This window comes from Macrotis lagotis, chromosome 5 (assembly GCF_037893015.1).
Source record: "Macrotis lagotis isolate mMagLag1 chromosome 5, bilby.v1.9.chrom.fasta, whole genome shotgun sequence".
In the NCBI taxonomy this organism is placed as follows: Eukaryota; Metazoa; Chordata; class Mammalia; order Peramelemorphia; family Peramelidae; genus Macrotis; species Macrotis lagotis.
Window position 1 is genome coordinate 134705053 of NC_133662.1, and position 20225 is coordinate 134725277.

General features: G+C 34.9%; 2 protein-coding genes across 6 annotated transcripts in view; one reads left to right on the forward strand and one right to left on the reverse strand.

Moving 5' to 3' along the window:
- RSPO3 (R-spondin 3) overlaps nt 1-20225 on the forward strand; it is a 642258-nt gene that overhangs the window by 275101 nt on the left and 346932 nt on the right. The gene's annotated exons all lie outside the window — the stretch shown is intronic.
- ECHDC1 (ethylmalonyl-CoA decarboxylase 1) overlaps nt 1041-20225 on the reverse strand; it is a 57328-nt gene continuing 38143 nt past the window's right edge. For 4 of the 5 annotated variants that reach the window (XM_074187539.1, XM_074187537.1, XM_074187538.1 and 1 more), the window contains one exon: nt 1041-2980. In XM_074187539.1, the coding sequence (XP_074043640.1) occupies nt 2572-2980 (409 nt within the window). In that variant the 3' untranslated portion in view covers nt 1041-2571. The remainder of the gene's footprint in view (nt 2981-20225) is intronic. The other variant, XM_074187540.1, reaches the window with a different exon arrangement.

The following is a 20225-nucleotide window of genomic DNA, read 5'->3' on the forward strand; positions in this document are numbered from 1 at the left end:
AAATAACTTGCTTTCTCAATGAGGGGAAATGGGATGGGAGGGAGAGAATTTGGAACTCAAAGGTTTTAAAAGTGAGTATTAAAACTGTTTTTGCATATACCTGGGGAGAAAATAAAATAGAAGCAGCAAAAAAAGATTAAAAGAAAGAACGACAATGTGGCTAGGCAAGAGTCTATATAAAAAAAAGATGAAAGGATTATTGAGTTAGTTTAAGCATACATGTTTAACATGATAGCCAAAATACTTTAACTTGGTTTGGAATGAAAGACGTAATCATATTGTAATCTCTGCTGAACAGGCTAAATGGAGTTCAATTCTGGGTGTCAAATATGTATTGAAACATCATCAGAGGATGATACTGTGCCATGGGAATATTACTAAGCTTTTGAAAAGGCAGCCATATGGAGGTGGGATTGGTCTTGGTTTATTTAGCTCTAGGGAGACTAAGGAACACTAGGTAAAAATTGGGGACAACAGGTTACAACTCAATTTAGTGAAAACTTCTTAACTTTTAAATGGGCTGCCAGAGCTCATTATCCATTTATCCATTATCCCATTATCCATGGGACATATAGCAGGTAGATACTATTCATTTATAGTTTGGGCTAAATGATCCTGAGTTTCCTCCCAGCATAGTTTCTTTGGAAATTATTCCTTGATTCTTTTATATGAAGGCTAAAGTTTTTAGCCCTATTTTATATATATATATATATATATATACACACACACATATATATATATACACACATATATATATATATATACACACATATATATATATATACACATATATATATATATATATCATACATTGAATTAAAATTAAACATTCTATGTATCAACAAGCAAAAATTTTCCAAAGTAGCATTTTATCTTTCAGTGGGTTAGAGGAATCTATATATTGGAGAGAAATGTTTTGTTGATTAATCACTGGATCATATAGAGCAGGAACCTTAAAGACCAAAATGTTGCCCTCTCATTTTACAATTTGAAACGAGGCACAAAATGGTTAAGAGAGAGTTGTACAGGGATGTCATAGGTAGTTTTTTTTAATATTTTATTTTTCCAGTTACATACATGCTAGTTATTTTTCAACATTCATCCATTTGCATATTTGTTTATACTTCCCTTCCTCTGCCCCTTAGCAGTAGAAGTTGTACATGTATATTTGTGTTTAACATTTACTCAGTCATTTTGTGTAAGAAGATTCAGAACTGAGGGAAAAGAAAAAAAAGGATAGGAAGGAATTGAACATAGTATACATTCAAATTCTGTGGGGTTTCCCTCTCTCTGGAAGTTGATAATGTTGTCCATAGTCTCCCAGGGTTGTCTTAGATCTCTGAACTGCTGAAAGGAGCTGATTCTATCAAGATTGATCAACTCACAATGTTATTAACGTATACAATATTCTATTGGTTCTTCCTTCACTCCACATCAGTAATTCATTCCATGCTTCTCTAGAGTCCAACCACTCATGGTTTCATATACAGCAATAGTATTATAGGTAGTTTTTAATGTGTGATTTGAATTCTAGTTCTAAAATCCAGTTTACTATCTATTACCACAATGCTGCTCTTTTTTTAAAAATTTTTTTTTTATTTTTCTAAATTTTTATTTATTTTGCATCAGTCATTAACCAATATGCTCCTCTCATCTAACCAGTCTTCATCACAAAGAAAAGCAAAACCAAGAAAATTATGCTATCACATGACAAGCAAGTAAACTTAGATTTGAGTGGAGTGAGGGGGTGCTCTGCTAAGTCACCACTCTCACTTTCTCCTCCATAATCATCTATATCCAGTGGCCAGATAGGAATCAGAACGGGAGATGGCCCTGGATGTGAGGCAGTCAGGGTTAAATGTCTTGCCCAAAGTCACACAGCTAGCAAGTGTATGGTGTCTGAGGCTGAATTCGAGCTCCTGTCCTCCTGACTCCCAAAGCCAGTGCCTTATTCACTGTACCACCTTATCAGTCCTCACAAATCTAAATCATATGCTTGTTATGGCATCACCTCCCTGATGTGTCACGGTCTTCATAACCATCATCAATAAAAACAAATTTAGTTTGCCAGCATATACATACTGTATTTGGTGCCTATTGGCAATGCTTTTTTTTTTTTTTTTGCAAGGCAATGGAGTTAAGTGGCTTGCCCAAGGCCACACAGCTAGGTAATTATTAAGTGTCTCAGGTCGGATTTGAATTCAGGTACTCATGACTCCAGGGCCGGTGCTCTATCCACTGTGCCACCTAGCCACCCCAGCAATACTTTCTAAGAGTAAAGAAATGTGTTACATTGAGGTCCATAATATTGGTAGGTAAAAAAAAGAATAAAACAATCTAGTCTTATGATTTTAGTTATTAAGTGAAAAATAAAACAATTTTCTGACACCTTTTTAGGATTAAGTATAATACTTGATTTAAATTACACTTTTAATCAAATTAGAATAACAAACGTATAATTTTCTCCCAGTATATAAAATTATTAAGGCTTATATTTAATACAGTATAAATATTAGGCTTCTCTGTTTTTTAAAACATTTTTCAATGGAATGTGTTTGCAAAATATGGTCTTTACTTGTTAAATTTTTTTTTGCTAGCAATGGCTTCCAAATGAGCAGGTCCACCCCACACTGTACTTAAAACATCTCTTTCGGTTTCTAATGCCTCTTCTAAAGCAAGTTCTTTTCCTGAGGAAACCACAGTCTTCAAAGCTCTAATTACTTCTGGTGGACCACTGATAAATTGCTGTAGCCATCTTCGTGCCTCTTCTAAAGACTTCTCTTCATCAGAAGACTGTAGAATCCCATCAGCTATTCCTATTTTCAGAGCTATTGTAGAATCCAGTTTGAGTGCTCCACCTAATACTTGGAGGGTTTGTCTGCTGCCAATAATTTCAATCAGTCGGGCAGTTCCACCCCAACTTGGTATTATACCCATTTCTTTATGGACAAATCTGATCTCACTTGATGGAGTCATGAGCCTATAGAAGGGAGAAAAAAAATACTAATTAAATGTATAACAAATTAATTTTTTTAATTTTTATTTTTCAAAAATGTGTTTGATACCTTTGTCTCATTGAGAAGTGAAAATAAAATTCCTTTTGCTTTATAATAAGAAACTAAAGTTATGAAATCTAACTTCATTAGCTCGATTCAGTATATATATGTATATGTATATGTATATACACAGTATTTTCCATCCTAATAACATTGAAAATAGTCCCAAATTGAAAATAGCTTAATATTTCTTTTTTTAAATGATAAACTTCTGTGTGTTGCATTATTTTCATTTCAAGAGAAAAATGGAGAAATGTATAAAATTAATTTTATAAATGTTTAGATTACACCAGGAAAGAAAACTAGCAGTGTTACTAGTTAGCACACACACACACACACAAAACCAAGATAAACTTTCCATTTCTACATTCACAGTGACAGAATAACATGATTTCCCTAGTGCTGGGTTAAAAAACATTTTGTTGAGCCATTTAAAATATTTCTAAAATTTGACATCACTGAGGGAGAGGGGAAAGAAAGAGATGCCAAAAATTGTCTGAGAGCAATGGAGAAGAAAATAGACTGACTATATGAACCTGTTATGCCCCTTTTTTCCTCTCTGTATTCTGATTCTGCATCCAGTAAATCCTTCATTTCAGTAAGGCATCTTGACTGAGAATGTAAATCAGAACTGCGGTTTTATCAGTGAATCTTAGATGATCATACAATATTACAAAGAAATACCTTTTCAGAAGAAAGCCTTTTAAAACAGCATATGATTCATTCGGTAATAAATCTGTAATTTTAAAATTGAGTCAAGAGGTGTCTGCAGTGTATCAGAAACTTTGCTAAGAGCTGTGGATACAAAAAAAAGGGAAAAGAGAAAGCCCCTGTTCTCTAGGACCTCAGAAGTCTAATAGGTGAGATGATATGCAAACAATGCACTAAGGAACAAAGGAGACATTTTTGAGGTTAAACTTGTTGCAGAAGGTAAGGGCTTTTATTTAGCCAGGACTTTAATGAAGTCAGGATAATTGGATTGGACTATTTGCTATAAGAAATGTCTTATACATGGAATAATTGAATGTAAGAGATGAAGAAGCCATATAGATCACCTAGTCCAATTAGCAAATAGTCCATTCTTTTTAATGAGTTTTACCCCTGACAAAAAAAATGCTATTCGTGGGTATTTCTTGTTTCTTTTTATTTACTGATTATCCTCTAAATATTTACTTATGTAAAATGAGAAAACTAAAGCCAAGGGAGGTAGCATGCTTTGCTCAAGGTCATAGAATTTGGAAAATGTTAAGTGCTAGACCTGTCCCTAAGCATTCTAACTCCTAGTCCCAATCATCTTTCCAATTTGCAGCATTTATAATAAATTACAGAAAAAATTTTTTGGGTATGTGCCAAATTGACTTTTTTTCCCCACATTTTTTTGGGGGGGGCAGTTAGTTGCTAGGAAACAAAGCCAAATCCAGTGCCTAACTTAAGGAATGACCATATCTCAGGTGACTGGTAAGAACTATTCCTTCTGTTCCTTTGAGGGTCTTTGTTCAGCTTTTATGCTTAATTGTCCTTTTTCACATTTACTTTTTATAAGATCTGCTATGCCTTTTGAAACTTAGATTTTATGGTTAGAAATCCTGTTAAAATCATGATTTGCTGATATGGGGGAAGATTTAATTCAGATGCATCTATTCATTTTTAACAATATTTGTTTCTATGTGCCAGAATACTATGTATTCTAGGCAATACAAAACAATTCCTGTCCTCAAATAGCTTATATTCCTATTGTGGGGAAAGAAAATTGACACATTAAATAAATAGAAAATACATGATAAATTTTGAAGGAAAAAGAGTTAGGGCACTTAGCAATCAGGATAGGCCTTAGTGGCCCTATCTACACTTGAGCACTGAATGAAGCTAGGTATTCTGTAGGGTGAAGATGAAATAGTACATTTCAGGTATGCGGAATAGCCTATTCAGTATCATGAAGACAGGCACTGAATTATTGTGTGAAGGAACAGAACTATCTACTTGAAGTGTAGTGAACCTTGAAAGGTTCTAGTGAACCCAGACTGGGAAGGACCAAACCTGGAACCTTTGTATGTGATTCCGGATTTAACTGGGAGCATCTGGAGCTTGAGAGGGAAGTGACACAGTCATATATCTGTGCTCTAGAAAAAAAAAATCTAGAGGCTCTGATGAGGGTATGGTATAGGGAAAGACCGAACCCAGAAGACCAGTTAAATAACTTGGAGCTACTGGATCACAGGTGATTGAAGAGCTCAATCAGGTAGATGACTGAAGAAAAAAAGAAAAAAAGATACCCAAGGGGAAAACAGACTTGACAAGTGATTACATAGTGAATGAGGAGAGCTGAAGATGAAATAGAAAGTCAGCAAAATCAGAGGGGAAGGAGATAATTCTGTTTTAAACAACTTTCGAGATGCCTATGGTATAACCAACTGGAATGTCCAAAAGGCAATTAGTGATATGGTTTATCCTATATATTTTAACTTTTAACCTGAGGGTAATTTATGTACTATACTATGAATATCTTATCTGAATATGTGTGACAAACATTCCCATAGGACCCATTGCCTAATCATGATTCTATAAAACTATATTATAGTTTATATATATATATATTTATATATAATTATGCTATAATTCCTTATTTCAACAAGTAAAAAGAATCTTCCATCTATGAGCTAATTCTACTGTCCCATATTGGGGGAGGAAGTTTGTTGAAGATAGACAATTTTTCACACCCTCTACTATCCCTATGCCACTACTTGATGGTAGAACCATTAGTAATTGTTGAAATGGAAACCTCAAGTAATAACAAGAGAATGGGATGGGAAACAGGAGAATGGGATAGGCAAAGAGAAGAAGGGAAGTTAAATATTCATGCAGTTAAGATCCTCTGATGAGAGGGAGGAAGAAGAAAGTATAGAGGACCTGGAAGAACTGGAGATCTGAGAGGAGGGAAAGGAAAGCATTTGACTATATACAGCAATGAGCTAAATGCTAGAGGAGAGAAAAAAATTAAAATGGCATTCATGCAAGATAAAGTGATTCTTTTTTTACATTAATTCATAGTCAACCATTTCAGTCACACCTCTGTGGTAATGAATGAGAAAAAGGTATTTTAATGAAAATATAAAGAGATCAAAGCAATCCATAGTCATATGAAAAATTGCTCTAAATCATTACTTATTAGAGAAATGCAAATTAAAGCTTCTCTGAGGTACCACCTCACACTTCTCAGACTGGCCAATATGACCAGAAAGGATAATGATCATTGTTGGAAGGTTTGTGGGAAATCTGGGACATTATTACATTGTTGGTGGAGCTGTGAACTCATCCAATCTTTCTGGAGAGAAATTTAGAACTATGCCCAAAGGGCAATAAAAAGTGCATATCTTTTGATCCAGCAATATCATTACTGGATCTATACTGCAGAGATGATGAAAAAGGTTAAAAACATCACTTGTACAAAAATATTCACAGCAGCCCTGTTTGTGGTGGCAAAGAATTGGAAATCGTGAATGTCCTTCAATTGGGGAATGGCTTAGCAAACTGGTATATGTATGTCATGGAACACTATTGTTCTATTACAAACCAGGAGGGATGGGAATTCAGGGAAGCCTGGAGTAATTTGCATGAACTGATGCTGAGTGAGATGAGCAGAACCGGAAAAACACTGTACACCTGAACAGCAACATGGGGGTGATGATCAACCTTGATGGACTTGCTCATTTCATGAGTACAACAATCAGGGACAATTTAGGACTGTCTGCAATGGAAAATACCATCTGTATCCAGAGAAACAACTGTGGAGTTTGAACAAAGATCAAGGACATAACCTTAAATTTAGAAAAGAAATACTGATATCTTATTGTCTGATCCTGCTATCTCTTATACTTTGTTTCTTCCTTAAGGATATGATTTCTCTCTCATCACACTCAATTTGGATCAATGTACAACATGGAAACAATGTAAAGACTGACAAACTGCCTTCTGTGTAGGGGTGGGGGAGGGAAATAAGATTAGGGGAAAAATTGTAAAACTCAAAATAAATAAAAACTTTAAACTTAAAAAAAAAGAAAGAAAATGTAACTAAAGCCATGATGTTTGTACTTTGGAGGGTAAGGTTATATTGTTTATAGGTTTCAATTAAAGTCACTCAAAATTCAAGTGGTGACAGAATTTAGGCTGTATAGCCTAGCAAATAGTTCTAATATTTTGATAGTTATTTGTCAAGAGCTATAGAAGACCACAATAGACACTTCTTTTAAATATATATATATTTTTATTAGCATCTTATATTTTTAAACTATTGTACATGTGCCCCCCATATTCTCCCCACTCTCCTGGAGAATCATTTCTTAATCTTTTTCCCCCTCAAGTGTTCTTCATCTTTAAAATGGGGTATAACTGTTTCAGGTTGAGAGGATGAAATTAGATAATATTTATGAAGTGCTATATTAATGCTAGCTATTAAATATTTTTAAGAGTAAGGTGAGAAAAAATTCATCAAAACCTATCAATACTCCTATATGTACAGCATTTATGTCTTAGTAGATGTAGTCACAGTGTAATCACTTAACAGTAATTCTAGGTTATTCCAAGCTATTATTCTCCTTAGTGTTATGACACTCTGAATTATCTGTTTCCAAGGGAATTATATAATATGAAGATTCTAAAAATAATTTTAATTTACTAAAATATACATGTATAACCAAGTATAGCATCATTGACTAAGGTAATCAATCGCTTATCCTTGGCCTCAGACTTTGTTAGCTAACTGTAGAACTACATAAGATTAAGAGTTATTTTAGCAAATATTTATTTATTTTAGATTTTTGCAAGGCAAATGGGGTTAAGTGGCTTGCCCAAGGCCACACAACTAGGTAATTATTAAGTGTCTGAGACCGGATTTGAATCCAGGTACTCCTGACTCAAGGCCGGTGCTTTATCCACTACGCCACCTAGCCGCCCCTATTTTAGTAAATATTTGTAAAGCACATTCTATGTACAAGCTATTCTGCTTTGTGCCAGGAACACAAATGAATACAGTTTTTCCTATCCTTAAGGAGTTTACAACTTAAGAAGAAAGGGATTTTAATCTTGTCCAAAATTTTCTTCAGAGGATGAAGAAACTGAAACCCATAGAAGTTTAAGCAATTTGCCTAAGGTCATACAGTCCATAATACAATTTGACCAACAATGACTGGTAATATGAGTGAAGATTTGGGGAGAAAGGATTGAAGTGGAGAGGGAAGGTTATAAGAGAAAATTTAATTATATTGATTTAATAAGCATTTCATAATGCTTTATTTTAATGCTTATAATTATAATGCTCAATTTATATCATGATGATATTGTATACTGGTTTTCTTGATTTCTACACAGCCTTCCTGAGATAATTGGCTATATTTCCCAAATGACATGGGAATAACTAAAACAGAGATGAAAACAAAAGCAAGATGTAGTGGCTGTTGCTTCCTAGAAAGGAAACAACAAATTGTCTGTTTTCTATGGATGCTCCAAATATAGGTCCCATGGAATGAAATTATGACCTAGTCCAGTTATATGGCTCATTACTGATTCTACTAAATAGGGTTATTTCACAGATTTTTTTTTCAATAGAATCAGATCTGACTGCAAAAGTGATCTAAAATTTAAATATTGAAATCAAGCACCCATCTGTATATTCAAGAGATTGGAAATGTTCTATCAAGTAAAAAGAAAACCTGAAATCTTAAAAATTTTAAATCTTCAAAAATGTAAAGAGCAGTTGCAAGGAAGAGGGTCCAGGATCAATTTTGCTTAGCACCAGAAGCTACAATTAAGAGCAATGGATAGGAGTATAAGAATTCAACTGAATAAAAGGAAAAATTTCCCAACAATTAGAGCCATTCATAAGCAGAATGAGCTACTTTCAACAGTAGTGAAAGAAACAAGCACTGATTCAAAGGCATTGTGCTAAGCCCTTAACAAATATATAACTTTAGACTCACATCTCTGTATGTAGGAACTATATCATATGTATGGGGAACTATATCATCCCCATTTTACAGTCGAAGAAACTGAGGCAGAGATTAAATGATTTATCCACAATCACACGAATTAAGTGCCTTAAGACTCCAGGCAAAGGACTCTTATTGATTACACTAAGTTAACTTATTTACTGAAATACTTCACAAAAACTGGCTGATTATATGTTGCAGAGAGAACTCATAATTTAGCTATGGCTTAGACTAGAAGACTTCTGAGTTCTCAGTCAAACCTGAGATCTTTTGAGCTTTGGTAATGAGCCAAGTGGTTTCCCAATTCCTTTTCTCTCTTCTAAATGATCCTGGCTAATACTGAACTTCCTACAGAAGAGATTATTGAAATAAAGGTCTAATAACAGCTCCAAAAAACACTTACCTACAATTTCCTACTCAAATATTTTGATAAGGATTTCATATCTTCCACAATATTCCATCTCATCCTGGCAGAAGAGTTGATTAATTTGTGAAGATTTATATTTGAAGTTTTGTTTGGGTGGTTACAGTGGTGAAGGGAGATTCATAGTTTGCTTATTTTCAAGCCTAAATTAATGTACTTTGCAACCTTTTGTATGACCTCAATAATTCACACTTAAGTCCTCAGGATGAGATTTCCTAAATGACTGGGAAAAACTGAAGCTTAAACAAAGCAGCATCTTCTGGTTCTCCTTAAACACACAGAAGTTCCAGTTAATTAATCTCCTTCAAATGCTCACAACCTACATTTTCATTCTACCTCAGCCTTACAAAGGGATGATCATATTGGCCTCATAATAAACCTCTATACCTCCATGATCCTAGGACTTTGAAATTTCTCTAACCAAATGCTCCTAACACCACCTTCCTTCTAAATCTATTCTGTATCCTTATATTACCTCTTGCTCAGATTCCATTTTCTTCTCTGTCATCTTGTCCCTACAGTTAGCCATATAATGTTCTATTTTTGGTCTTACCTTGCTAAATTCTGCCCTGGATTATTCCCATTATTTGCCTTATATGTTTTTACTCATGAGTTGAATGCCCCTGACTAAAAATGTATATTGTCTAATTAAGACTGAACCCCCTCAAATGCTGCAGATCATTCCCTTTATTTTCTTAATTGATTTTGGACTCTGCCACTATAGCTGTTGGAAACTTCATCTCTCCATCTCCCTCCTGCTCCCCCTTAGTTGAGAATCTATATACTTCCTACTCGACTGAGAAAAGATACTATTCATTGTGTACTTCCTCCTCTTCCTGTCCCTCATCAAAGTCCTCACATTTTTCTCCTTTCTCCTATTTTCTTCTTTTTTGCAGTAGACTAACAAAAATGTTGCCCTTCTTGCCAAGGCCAACTCCCTCTATTTGTGTCCTTGATATTGTCTTCTCCAAGAGTCTACAATATCTTCAATTTCACTTGATCATTTATCCTATGAAGCTAACTTATCATCCTGTACCCGTCAACCTTTTTTGCAACCAAAATCCCAGAAAAAAGTTTATCTGCTTGATGCTTTCACTTTCTTCTCAGTTTTTAGTCCCCTACTGTAGTCTGGCTTCTGTTCTCACCAAGCAACTGAAACGACTTTCTCACAGATTACCATCAGTGTCTTAACTGCCAAATCTAATGGCTTTTCCCTATTCATTATTTTCTGCCTCTATGCAGCAGTGGATGCTTTGGATCACCCTATCTTCCTGAATAATTTTTCCTGCCTGGGTTTTCCCCTTTTTTTCTCCTACCTATCTGACCCTATTCAATCTCCTTTGTTACATCATCACCCATGTTCTGCCTCCTAAACATGGGTATTGCCAATGCTCTAGGTTTCTCCTTTTTCTCTTTTCTCCCATGGGTTAAATTATCACTATGCAAATGATTCCCAGATCTATACTAATCTCTTTATTGAACTCTAGTCCTATATCACTAACTGCTTATTGGAAACTCCAGGCAAATCCAACTCAAAATGTCCACAACACAACTGCATATCTTCCCCAACTCCCCCTTCCATCCCTGACTCCATCTGCCTTTCCTCTACACATTCTATTTCCACTTATTCTCTATCATTTACCTTGGATGTACCAACTCAACATCACCCTTGGCTTTTAACTTCTTCAGTCCTCTTATTCAACCATTTGACAAGTCTTGTCAGCTACAACCCCAGCATATTTCCTATCCATCCTGTTCAGGCCTTCAATTCTGTTCACCTTGACTAACACTATAACCTCTCATTTTGAGTAGCAGCTTCTAGACTCCATTCTGTCAATCTATTCTCAACTCAACTTCACAATAATCTTCCTGAAGCACAAGGCTGGCTATGCATTTTTTCTGTTCAAAAAATTCAATGATTCCCTATTGCCTTCACAATAAAATATAAATTTTTCATTTCATAAAAAATTAGTTTTTCATTTAAAGTCCTTCACAATCCAACTGCAGTCTACCTACTTTTTTTTGGTCCACCAAAAATCATAAAATATTTAAAGCTAGAAGGATCTCAGAATTCAGTCCAACAACCTAATTTTACAGATGAAGAAACTCACAGAAGTTACATTACTTATTCCAGGTCACTTGAACTCCTCTGGTCTTTAATGCCAAATCTAGAACTCTTTTTGTGGTACCTTACTGTATCCAGCCGTCTTTCTATCTCCCAACTCTCTGCCTTAAAAAGGCTATGTTCTCTATCTGCAATGCATTCTATATCTCAGCCTCTTGGTAACCCTGGTTTCCTTCAAGGCTCAGCTAGTGTACCACTTTCTATGGAAAGTCTTCCTTGATTTCTCCTCCATATATATATATATATATATATATATATATATATATATATATATATATATATAAAACATAAAAATAGGCTATATATATATAGCCTATTTTTATGTTTCTTCCCCTCTCCCCAAAACCACATGAATGAAAGCTTGAGGTCAGGGATTTATTTTCATTTGCTTCTCTAGCATCCATCAGTACCTTGTAAGTTGAATTGGAGTCATTTCCTCTAAAATTCAGCCACTTTTTCCCTCTCCATGTATGTTTAAAGTACATAATGGAATGAATGTAACTGACTAATTTAAAAAAAATGTTTTGTTTAAATGCAATATACCATCACCATTACCATCTTTAGAAGGTATGATAAGGATGATAAGGGAGAATGAAGGAACAGAATATTTTCTAACTGGAAACAGAATTTAAGTAAAAAATGAATACACACACACACACACAAACAATTGGGAGCCAGCATTTTTTTTTGATACAATGTATCACAGTTGCCAAGGGTAAAAGAAGCAGAAGAAATCGTCCGTGAACTCAGAAGGGCCCTTTAAATAAGATCACCAAAAACTTTAAAAGATAAAATATTTATGATGAGAGACAGCATGGCATAGTACATATGTGGTGATGGCCTTGAGATGAAAAAGATCTAGATTCAAGCCCTTCTGACACAAATTGGTTATGTTACCCTGGATAAGTTACTTCATCACACATATATATACTCAGGGGATGCTAAAAGTATAAACTACAGAAGTTTTCCTTTCTGAGGAATTCTCCACAATTAATAAAATCCCAACCCCTCAATTTATCTATATCATGTTTTATCTATCTTTATCATGTGTGTGTGAATTCTGTTCTTCACATTAATCAGAAGCATATACATACATGCTTTTGGAATGTAGCTATGTCATCTGTTAATAGGACTTAATATGGTATTATAAAGAGAAAAAGTTAAAAGCAAAAATAAGTATTATGTCACTTTTTGCGGTTTTGCTTTCAGTTTGTAATCCTCTGGAATTTAATTACTATAAAATAAGTATAACTAATGGAAGATGAGTGCAATAATCATAAAAATACAATAATAAGTGCAATGTAGGCACAATGTCCTCATATAGTTGAAGAATCTGCTATTGATGGGGTATCCAACTTTGAATTATACAGGACATCATCCATGACAATGGTAAATATATCTCCATATTTCATATCTCAATTAATGTCAATACAAAGTGTCTTCCCAAGAAACTTTGCTTCAGAGTCATCCCAAAGTTGGACATTTTTACCAATAATAGGAATGACTATATTGAAGACATGCCAGTATACATCAATCAGACCTAAGTTGACACAAACCTGGCAGGAAAAAAAGAATATGCTAAATGACAGAATCATGTTCTCATAACATTTTTAACAAGTTTGGGTATTAGATCAAAATTGACAAGTTGAAATTGCAAAGGTGTTTATTCAATAAAAATTTATCAATCACTTCCTGGTGCTTAATACTCAATGCACTGGGCAAGAAAAGCAAGGGAACTAATGAAAAAAATGTAAAGGAAGGTGGTCTAGCTCTAACAGATCAAAAACTATACTATAAAGCAGCAGTCATTAAAACTGCCTGGTACTGGTTAAAAAAATAGAGTAATGGATCAGTGAATTAGGATAGATTCAAAAGAAAATGCAGTAAATGACTACACCAAAGACATCAGCCTCTGGGATAAGAACTCACTTATTTGACAAAAATTGTTGGAAAATTGGAAAAAAGTATGGCAAAAACACACAGATCCACATCTCACACTCTAAACCAAAATAAGGTCAAAAATGGGTACAGGATTTAAACATAAAGAGCAATACCATAGATAAATTAACAGACAAAAAAAAATACTCTTATTAGATCTATGGTCATAAATTTATCCCTTTTCCAAACAAGAATTAGTTTTAACTGCAAAACCAATGATTTTGACTATATTAAAAAATTTTTGCACTAATAAAATCAATGATGCCAAAATTAGAAGAAAAGTGGAAAGCTGGGAAACAATCTTCACAACCAGGAATTCTGATAAAGGTCTCATTTCTAAAATATATAGAGAATTGCATCAAATTTATAAGGTCATAAATCATTCCCCAATTGATAAAAAAGATATAAACAGTTTTCAAATGAAGAAATTAAAGTAATATATATGCATATGAAAAAATGCTCCAAATCACTACTGATTAGAGAAATGCAAATTAAAACAACAATGAAGTATCATCTCACACCTATTAGATTAGCCCAGATGAGAAAAAGGATCAATGTTGGAGAGGTTGTGGGAGTATTGGGATATTGATGTATTGCTGGTGGAATCATGAACGGATCCAACCTTTCTGGAGAGCAATATGGAACTATGCCCAAAGAGTAATAAAACTGTTCATACCCTTTGACCCAGCAATTCCAATTCTAGGACTACATCCAGAAGAAATTGTAAAAACTAGGTAAAGTCCTACATGTTCCAAAATATTCATAGCAGCCTTTTTTTTGTAGTGGCAAAGAACTGGAAATTAAGGGGATGTCCATCAATTGGGGAATGGCTAAACAAGTTATGGTACATGAATACTATGGAATATTATTGTTCTATAAGAAACCATAAATGGAATGATTTATGGGATCTGATACTGAGCAAAGGGAGTAGAGCCAAGAGAACAATTTACACATAAACATTATGAGATGAACAACTTTGGCGGAAGCAACCTCTCTCAGCAGTCCAGAGAACCAGGACAAATGTTTTTGATAGATTATGGACTATATTATTCCCCAACCAGAGAAAGAAAAACAAAACACACAGAAAAAAAAACACAAAAAACACTTTATAAAAATTATCTCTTATGTATCTCTTTTCCTTAATCCTAATTCCTCATGCCAAAATTTACTAATTTGTAAATATGTTTAACAAAATATGTATGTAAAATGCTAACCTGATTGTTCCCAACTGAGGAGGGGGGGGTGGGAAGGGAAGGTGGAGGGAAACTTTGTGACTTGGAAATATACATGTACAAATGGATGAAAATAAATTAAAAACATACTCAATGCACTCTACTAGGATTTAGAAATAAAAATATAATACCACTATATATACTTTTATAATGTATTACAATTTAAGAAACCATATACATTGCTTCATGAGATAAAAACCCTGAAAGATAAATAGGTATAAAATTATTTTCATTTTATAGAGAAGAAAATTGAAGCTTAACAAAATTAATGACAATGAGTTATAACATAGCTGACACAGCCAGAACTGAAACCTAGACTAGGGCTTCTAATAATACTCTAACTTCAAGATTCTTTTTTACTACATCATGTTACCTTTCAAACTGATGCAAAGTATTGTGTTTAGAAGATAAAATTAGATCTATACAGGACTGAAAACTAATATCTGTAATTTTAAACTCCCTGTTAAAATGACATATTTTCTCAGAATATCTATCCTATAACATTGAACATATCTCTAATCTATTTCATTAATTGTGTCCTCCCAAGGAGCTTTGCTTCAGAGTCATCCCACAGAAGATCTATATTATCCCTGGATACATGGCCTTGGCTCTTGGCCTCAGTAAACACTTCAGGGACTTCTCCAATATTATGGAAAGCCTCCCAAGGACCAAACCCACCTCAAATGATCAGCTCCTGATTCCTGGGTAGACTTTCCCAGGTTATATCTTCATTTGTTTTTATTTGCTGTGAGGTGTGCCTCCTAAGGATCCTCATAAGACACAAAATCACCACACCTGCTACAAGATTGAGCTGAAGAGAAGGTCCTTAAACTGTCTAATCACCTGCCTCCTTCAATAGATCTCCCTCCAGCCACCAACACTGCCCCAACTAATTATGTATTGGTTAGCATGCATCCCTCCTCAAATTCTTCCCAGCCTAGAGATTCCAACCATCTACCTTTGCTAATTCCCTTATTCTCATATCCTTCAAATGTTCCACTACAAATCTCCATGACCCTTTCCCTACAATCTCTGTAATGACTGCTCTATAATTGACAGACTTGGTTTTATATTAAACCTTTTATTTCCTGTGGGTACTGCATCCTTGGGTAACCTTTTCATATTGGTTGCACTTTAACTCCTAACTCCCAGTTTATGAGTTGTGGTGAGAGAGTTGGATTACTCTTTTCTTCCCCCTGCCATTTCCAGACTTTCTAAATACCAGTCAATAACCTCTCCTTCTTTGGGATCCATTTAATGCAAACATAACACCCACTGGAGATTCTGGAGCCTACTATCTAGCTACTCCTTCAGGATATTCTCTTTATTTCCTTAATGAGTTAAGTGCTTTTCTCACTGCCCCCCCCCCAACTCCTGCCCTCATACTGGGGAACTTGAATACATATATAGATTCTCAACTTAACTTGCCAGTTCTTCAAATCTTCTCAATTCCCATGACTATACCTACTTTCTATCACAGATATACACAGAAACAGTTATATCCTTAAAACTGTTATCCTTCACAAGTGCTTTTCCTCCATGTTCATGGACTTTGAAAATTCCTTTATCATTCCATCTTTTCCCTATATGTTGCAACCCCTAACTTTGTTCTTTGTCAGAGAGAGAGAGAGAGAGAGAGAGAGAGAGAGAGAGAGAGAGAGAGAGAGATGAGAAGGAAGGGAATGAAGGGCAGAGGGAGACAGAGAGAGAAGGGAGATGAAAGTAGGGCCAATTTGAGGGGAAGGCAGAAAGTTATAGGATCAAGGGTGCAAATTGAGAATTTGACTTTACCGAGGAAGCAACCTCTTCATCAAAGCCTGAAGAAAAGAAGAAAATAGTGGAAGTATGATGTGAAGGAGCTCTTGAGATGAAGAAAAAATGGCAGATGAGGGTGAAGGGAAAACTAGATTTTGGTAAGAACTAAGATTTTTTTTTTTCTTTTGAGGCAAAAACTTCAGCTAAGAGAAGAGAGGAACTGAGTAATGCTGGGAGGTTTGAGGACAGAAAAGAGGATATGGAATAGATTCTGGAAAATGAGATAGAGAAATAAAAAGGAATAAGTCTTGCCTTGCTGCAGTAAGGGTCCAACTGAGATCAGATAACAAATGTGTAGTGCAAGCAGGCGGTACAGTTGTGAGACTTCCTCTAGTCCATTCAATAGCATGTGAGTAGGAGTGAAGGAGATGGATAGGAGAGCACAAACAAGGACGGGCATTTGGCAAAATGTGAGTGATAAGGATAAGGAAATCAAGTTGAAACTAGTTACTATGGTGTTAATATCAGGAAGGCAAGATAATGAATTGGCAAAATACAATGGAGATAGAAGGGGACATGTGGAGAGGTCATACATCACAGTGAAGAGGAATAGTAACTTTGTACTGGTTAACACTCTTTAGACAGATTTTTCATTAGTTAAAAATTACCCAATTATGCTGTCATCTAGCTCTTAAATCTTCACAAGAGGTCCATAAAAATATTACTACTTTCATGAAGTTCTGATAACACTATATCTTTAGCATTATCTTGAACTATCAATAGTTTCCTAACAAAAAGGAAATGAGGTTAGCATTTTTTTAAGGAACATGTTAGCATGTAATAGTCTTTGATTTCCTTTCCAAATGCTCACAAACCATCTGTTTTTCATGAAACTTCTTGGAATTTATGAACTCAACATCAAGCCTCCTCAGGCTCTGGGTTTCCAGAATCACCTTATTCCTTTCTGAAATGCTACATCCTAACCCACAACCTACACTTTACCTTCTAAAATTTCAACCTCCGATACAATTTTTAAAAATAGTAGCACATAAAACTTTCTATTTTTGTTCTAACAGCTAATTTTTGATCATCAAAATCACCTGTTATATCCATTTGGGGTAACCTGACAAAGTTCAACAGATCTTTTTTTTTTTTAATACAGGACCCCATCACTTTTCTGCCTTTGTAAATGTCAGCTCAATTCTTCCATATATCATCACATTTCTTTAATATCTGTAATTAGGTAACAACACTCACACAAATAGTTATGGGTATGTTAAAGAATTTATAAACATCCAAGATACTTAAATTCAGTAACATAAACTTCAAATACCAAGAAAATGATATATTGTTATACTGTTTAAAAAGCTGTCTCTAAAGGATCAATTTACTTAGGTGGAACTTCTGTAGAAAAAATTGTCTTGTAGGTAATTGTGACAATTTTAAAAAGAAACTATTTTTAATTAGACAATTAAAATATTTAAAATTAAACTAAGATAAAACACTGCTATCCATATAGTCTAAATGGGCAGCTAGGTGGCGCAGTGAATAGAGCACCGGCCTTGGAGTCAGGAGCACCTGGGTTCAAATCCGACCTCAGACACTTAATAATTACCTAGCCATGTGGCCTTGGGCAAGCCACTTTAAACCCATTGCCTTGAAAAAATCTAAAAAAAAAAAAATCAGTCTAAATGCTTTAATTCCTTATATAACTGTTAATATATTCTCAAAAATTTGAGAGTACATCCTAAGTTGATGAATACAGATAGCAAAAGATTTAAAAATTAACTTGCTATTTATATATATATATATATATATATATATATATATATATATATATATATATATATATATAATATATTCTATAGATTTATAGATTCCAGACTGTCTTTACTATAAAGAGTCAAGCAGTTCAGCCCAAGGGACTATCTTTATCTGCTCATTTTCCTATATCTTCCACACCTGAGCTCAATCCCTCATCATCAGGAACTATTGTTACAGGTGAGCCTTTTACTTAACAAAAACCTTATACAGGAGTGAATCTTACATTGTGCAAAATCTTTCGATCTGGTGCTGCCATGGCTACCACAGGTACAACTAAAAATTCAACAAACCTAGAAGTTTTTAGTGATGAATTAATGTTTGGCCAACTATAGATGGCTAATTTTTAAGTTAATAATTTTGTATGGTCCTCAAAAGATACTATAGTCAAATGGCCCTTGGCAAAAAGTTTTCCCACCCCAGCCTTACAAAAACAGCCCAATTATATCTAGGAAAGGGATAGTACCGGTGACTATGATAGTTCCTTCTATATTTCCCATAGAAACTCTTCCCTTATCAACAAAAGTTCATATCCCCCAACCACTTTTCAGAATTGTAGAGAAAGGTTTTTCCTTGACTTTTTGACCAAGGAAAATGTCATTTCTTGGTCATGAATTGGCCTTGAAGGCACAGTCTTTGCAAATGAACAAATTCCAGTAACGTTTTTTTTGTCAGAAAATTAGGCAGGGCTGCCCTTGATTAGATGGGAGCACTAACTAAAGAGACTTCTTTTAAAAAAAGGAGATCCTGCAACTTTGATACTAACATTAAGGCAGGGTAATGAACATTAATTGATTGTATTAATGGGTCACAACTTCTGGGGGCTTTTAGGAAACACTGCTGATTCAGGGTTTCAGGAGGGGTTTAAGTGCTATCTCATGCATTTAATCTACTAGGTCAGCATGTAGGCTCACAGTATTTACCTAGGTCTAAAAGCACAACTAAATAATTGATTGGAGAAATGGAAGAGAGGTTGAATCATTGCCAAAAAACGCCAGAAGTCAGGGAAAATTGAGAAAGCCTGAAGTCAGCATTAACTGGCACCCAGCCAAAGGCCCTAGCCACCCAGTTTGCTGGACAACAGAATTTAGCACAGATTGTGAAATTACTCACTTGACTCAGCACTTCAGGTAAAACACATAGGTGGAAAACACTAGTACAAAGACCAAAAAATCCATCTGGCTGAGAATGAGGTAGGCATTATTAACTGGGAGTAAGGGGAAAGGAGAAGGAAAACCAGAGAAATTCAGAAACTGGAAAAGGGGGGGGGTGCCTTTAGAACAACCTTACTTATTTACTCACTCAGAAGAAATGCTTTGGAACCTCCAGGCCAATCAGAAGAAATAAAGTTCTGAATGACTGAGATAGCAGAGAGGCAAAAATTCTGGTATGAAAACAGTAATAGGAGCAATAGGAATATAGGAGCATCATATTAAAAAAGTTCAATTGCTAGTATTTATATGGCACTTTCTGTTCTACATAAATGATTTGATCCTCACAACAACTCTGAGAGCTAAGTGCTTTTGTGAGTCCCATTTTACAGATGAAGAAACAGAAGCACAGAGAGATTAAGTGATTTACCCAGGGTCACACATCTGGAGGTATGGATGGAGGCAGGATTTGCACTGAGGTCTTCCTGACCTCTAGGACCAGTGCTCTATGTGCTGAGCTACCAAGCTTCCTCCAGGTCACTAACTAGTGACAGTCCTTGAAAAACATACATTTTTACTATGTTTAAAGAAGCATCTATGCTGTCCATTTGCCATGCATGATTGTTTCTGTTCTCTCATTTCTTCTAGCCTATTCATAAATTAGGGATTGGGCCTAGGGAAACTTCTGGAAGGGGCAGACACAGATGATATGTGCACTCAGTTCGTACAGATGTGGAGTAAA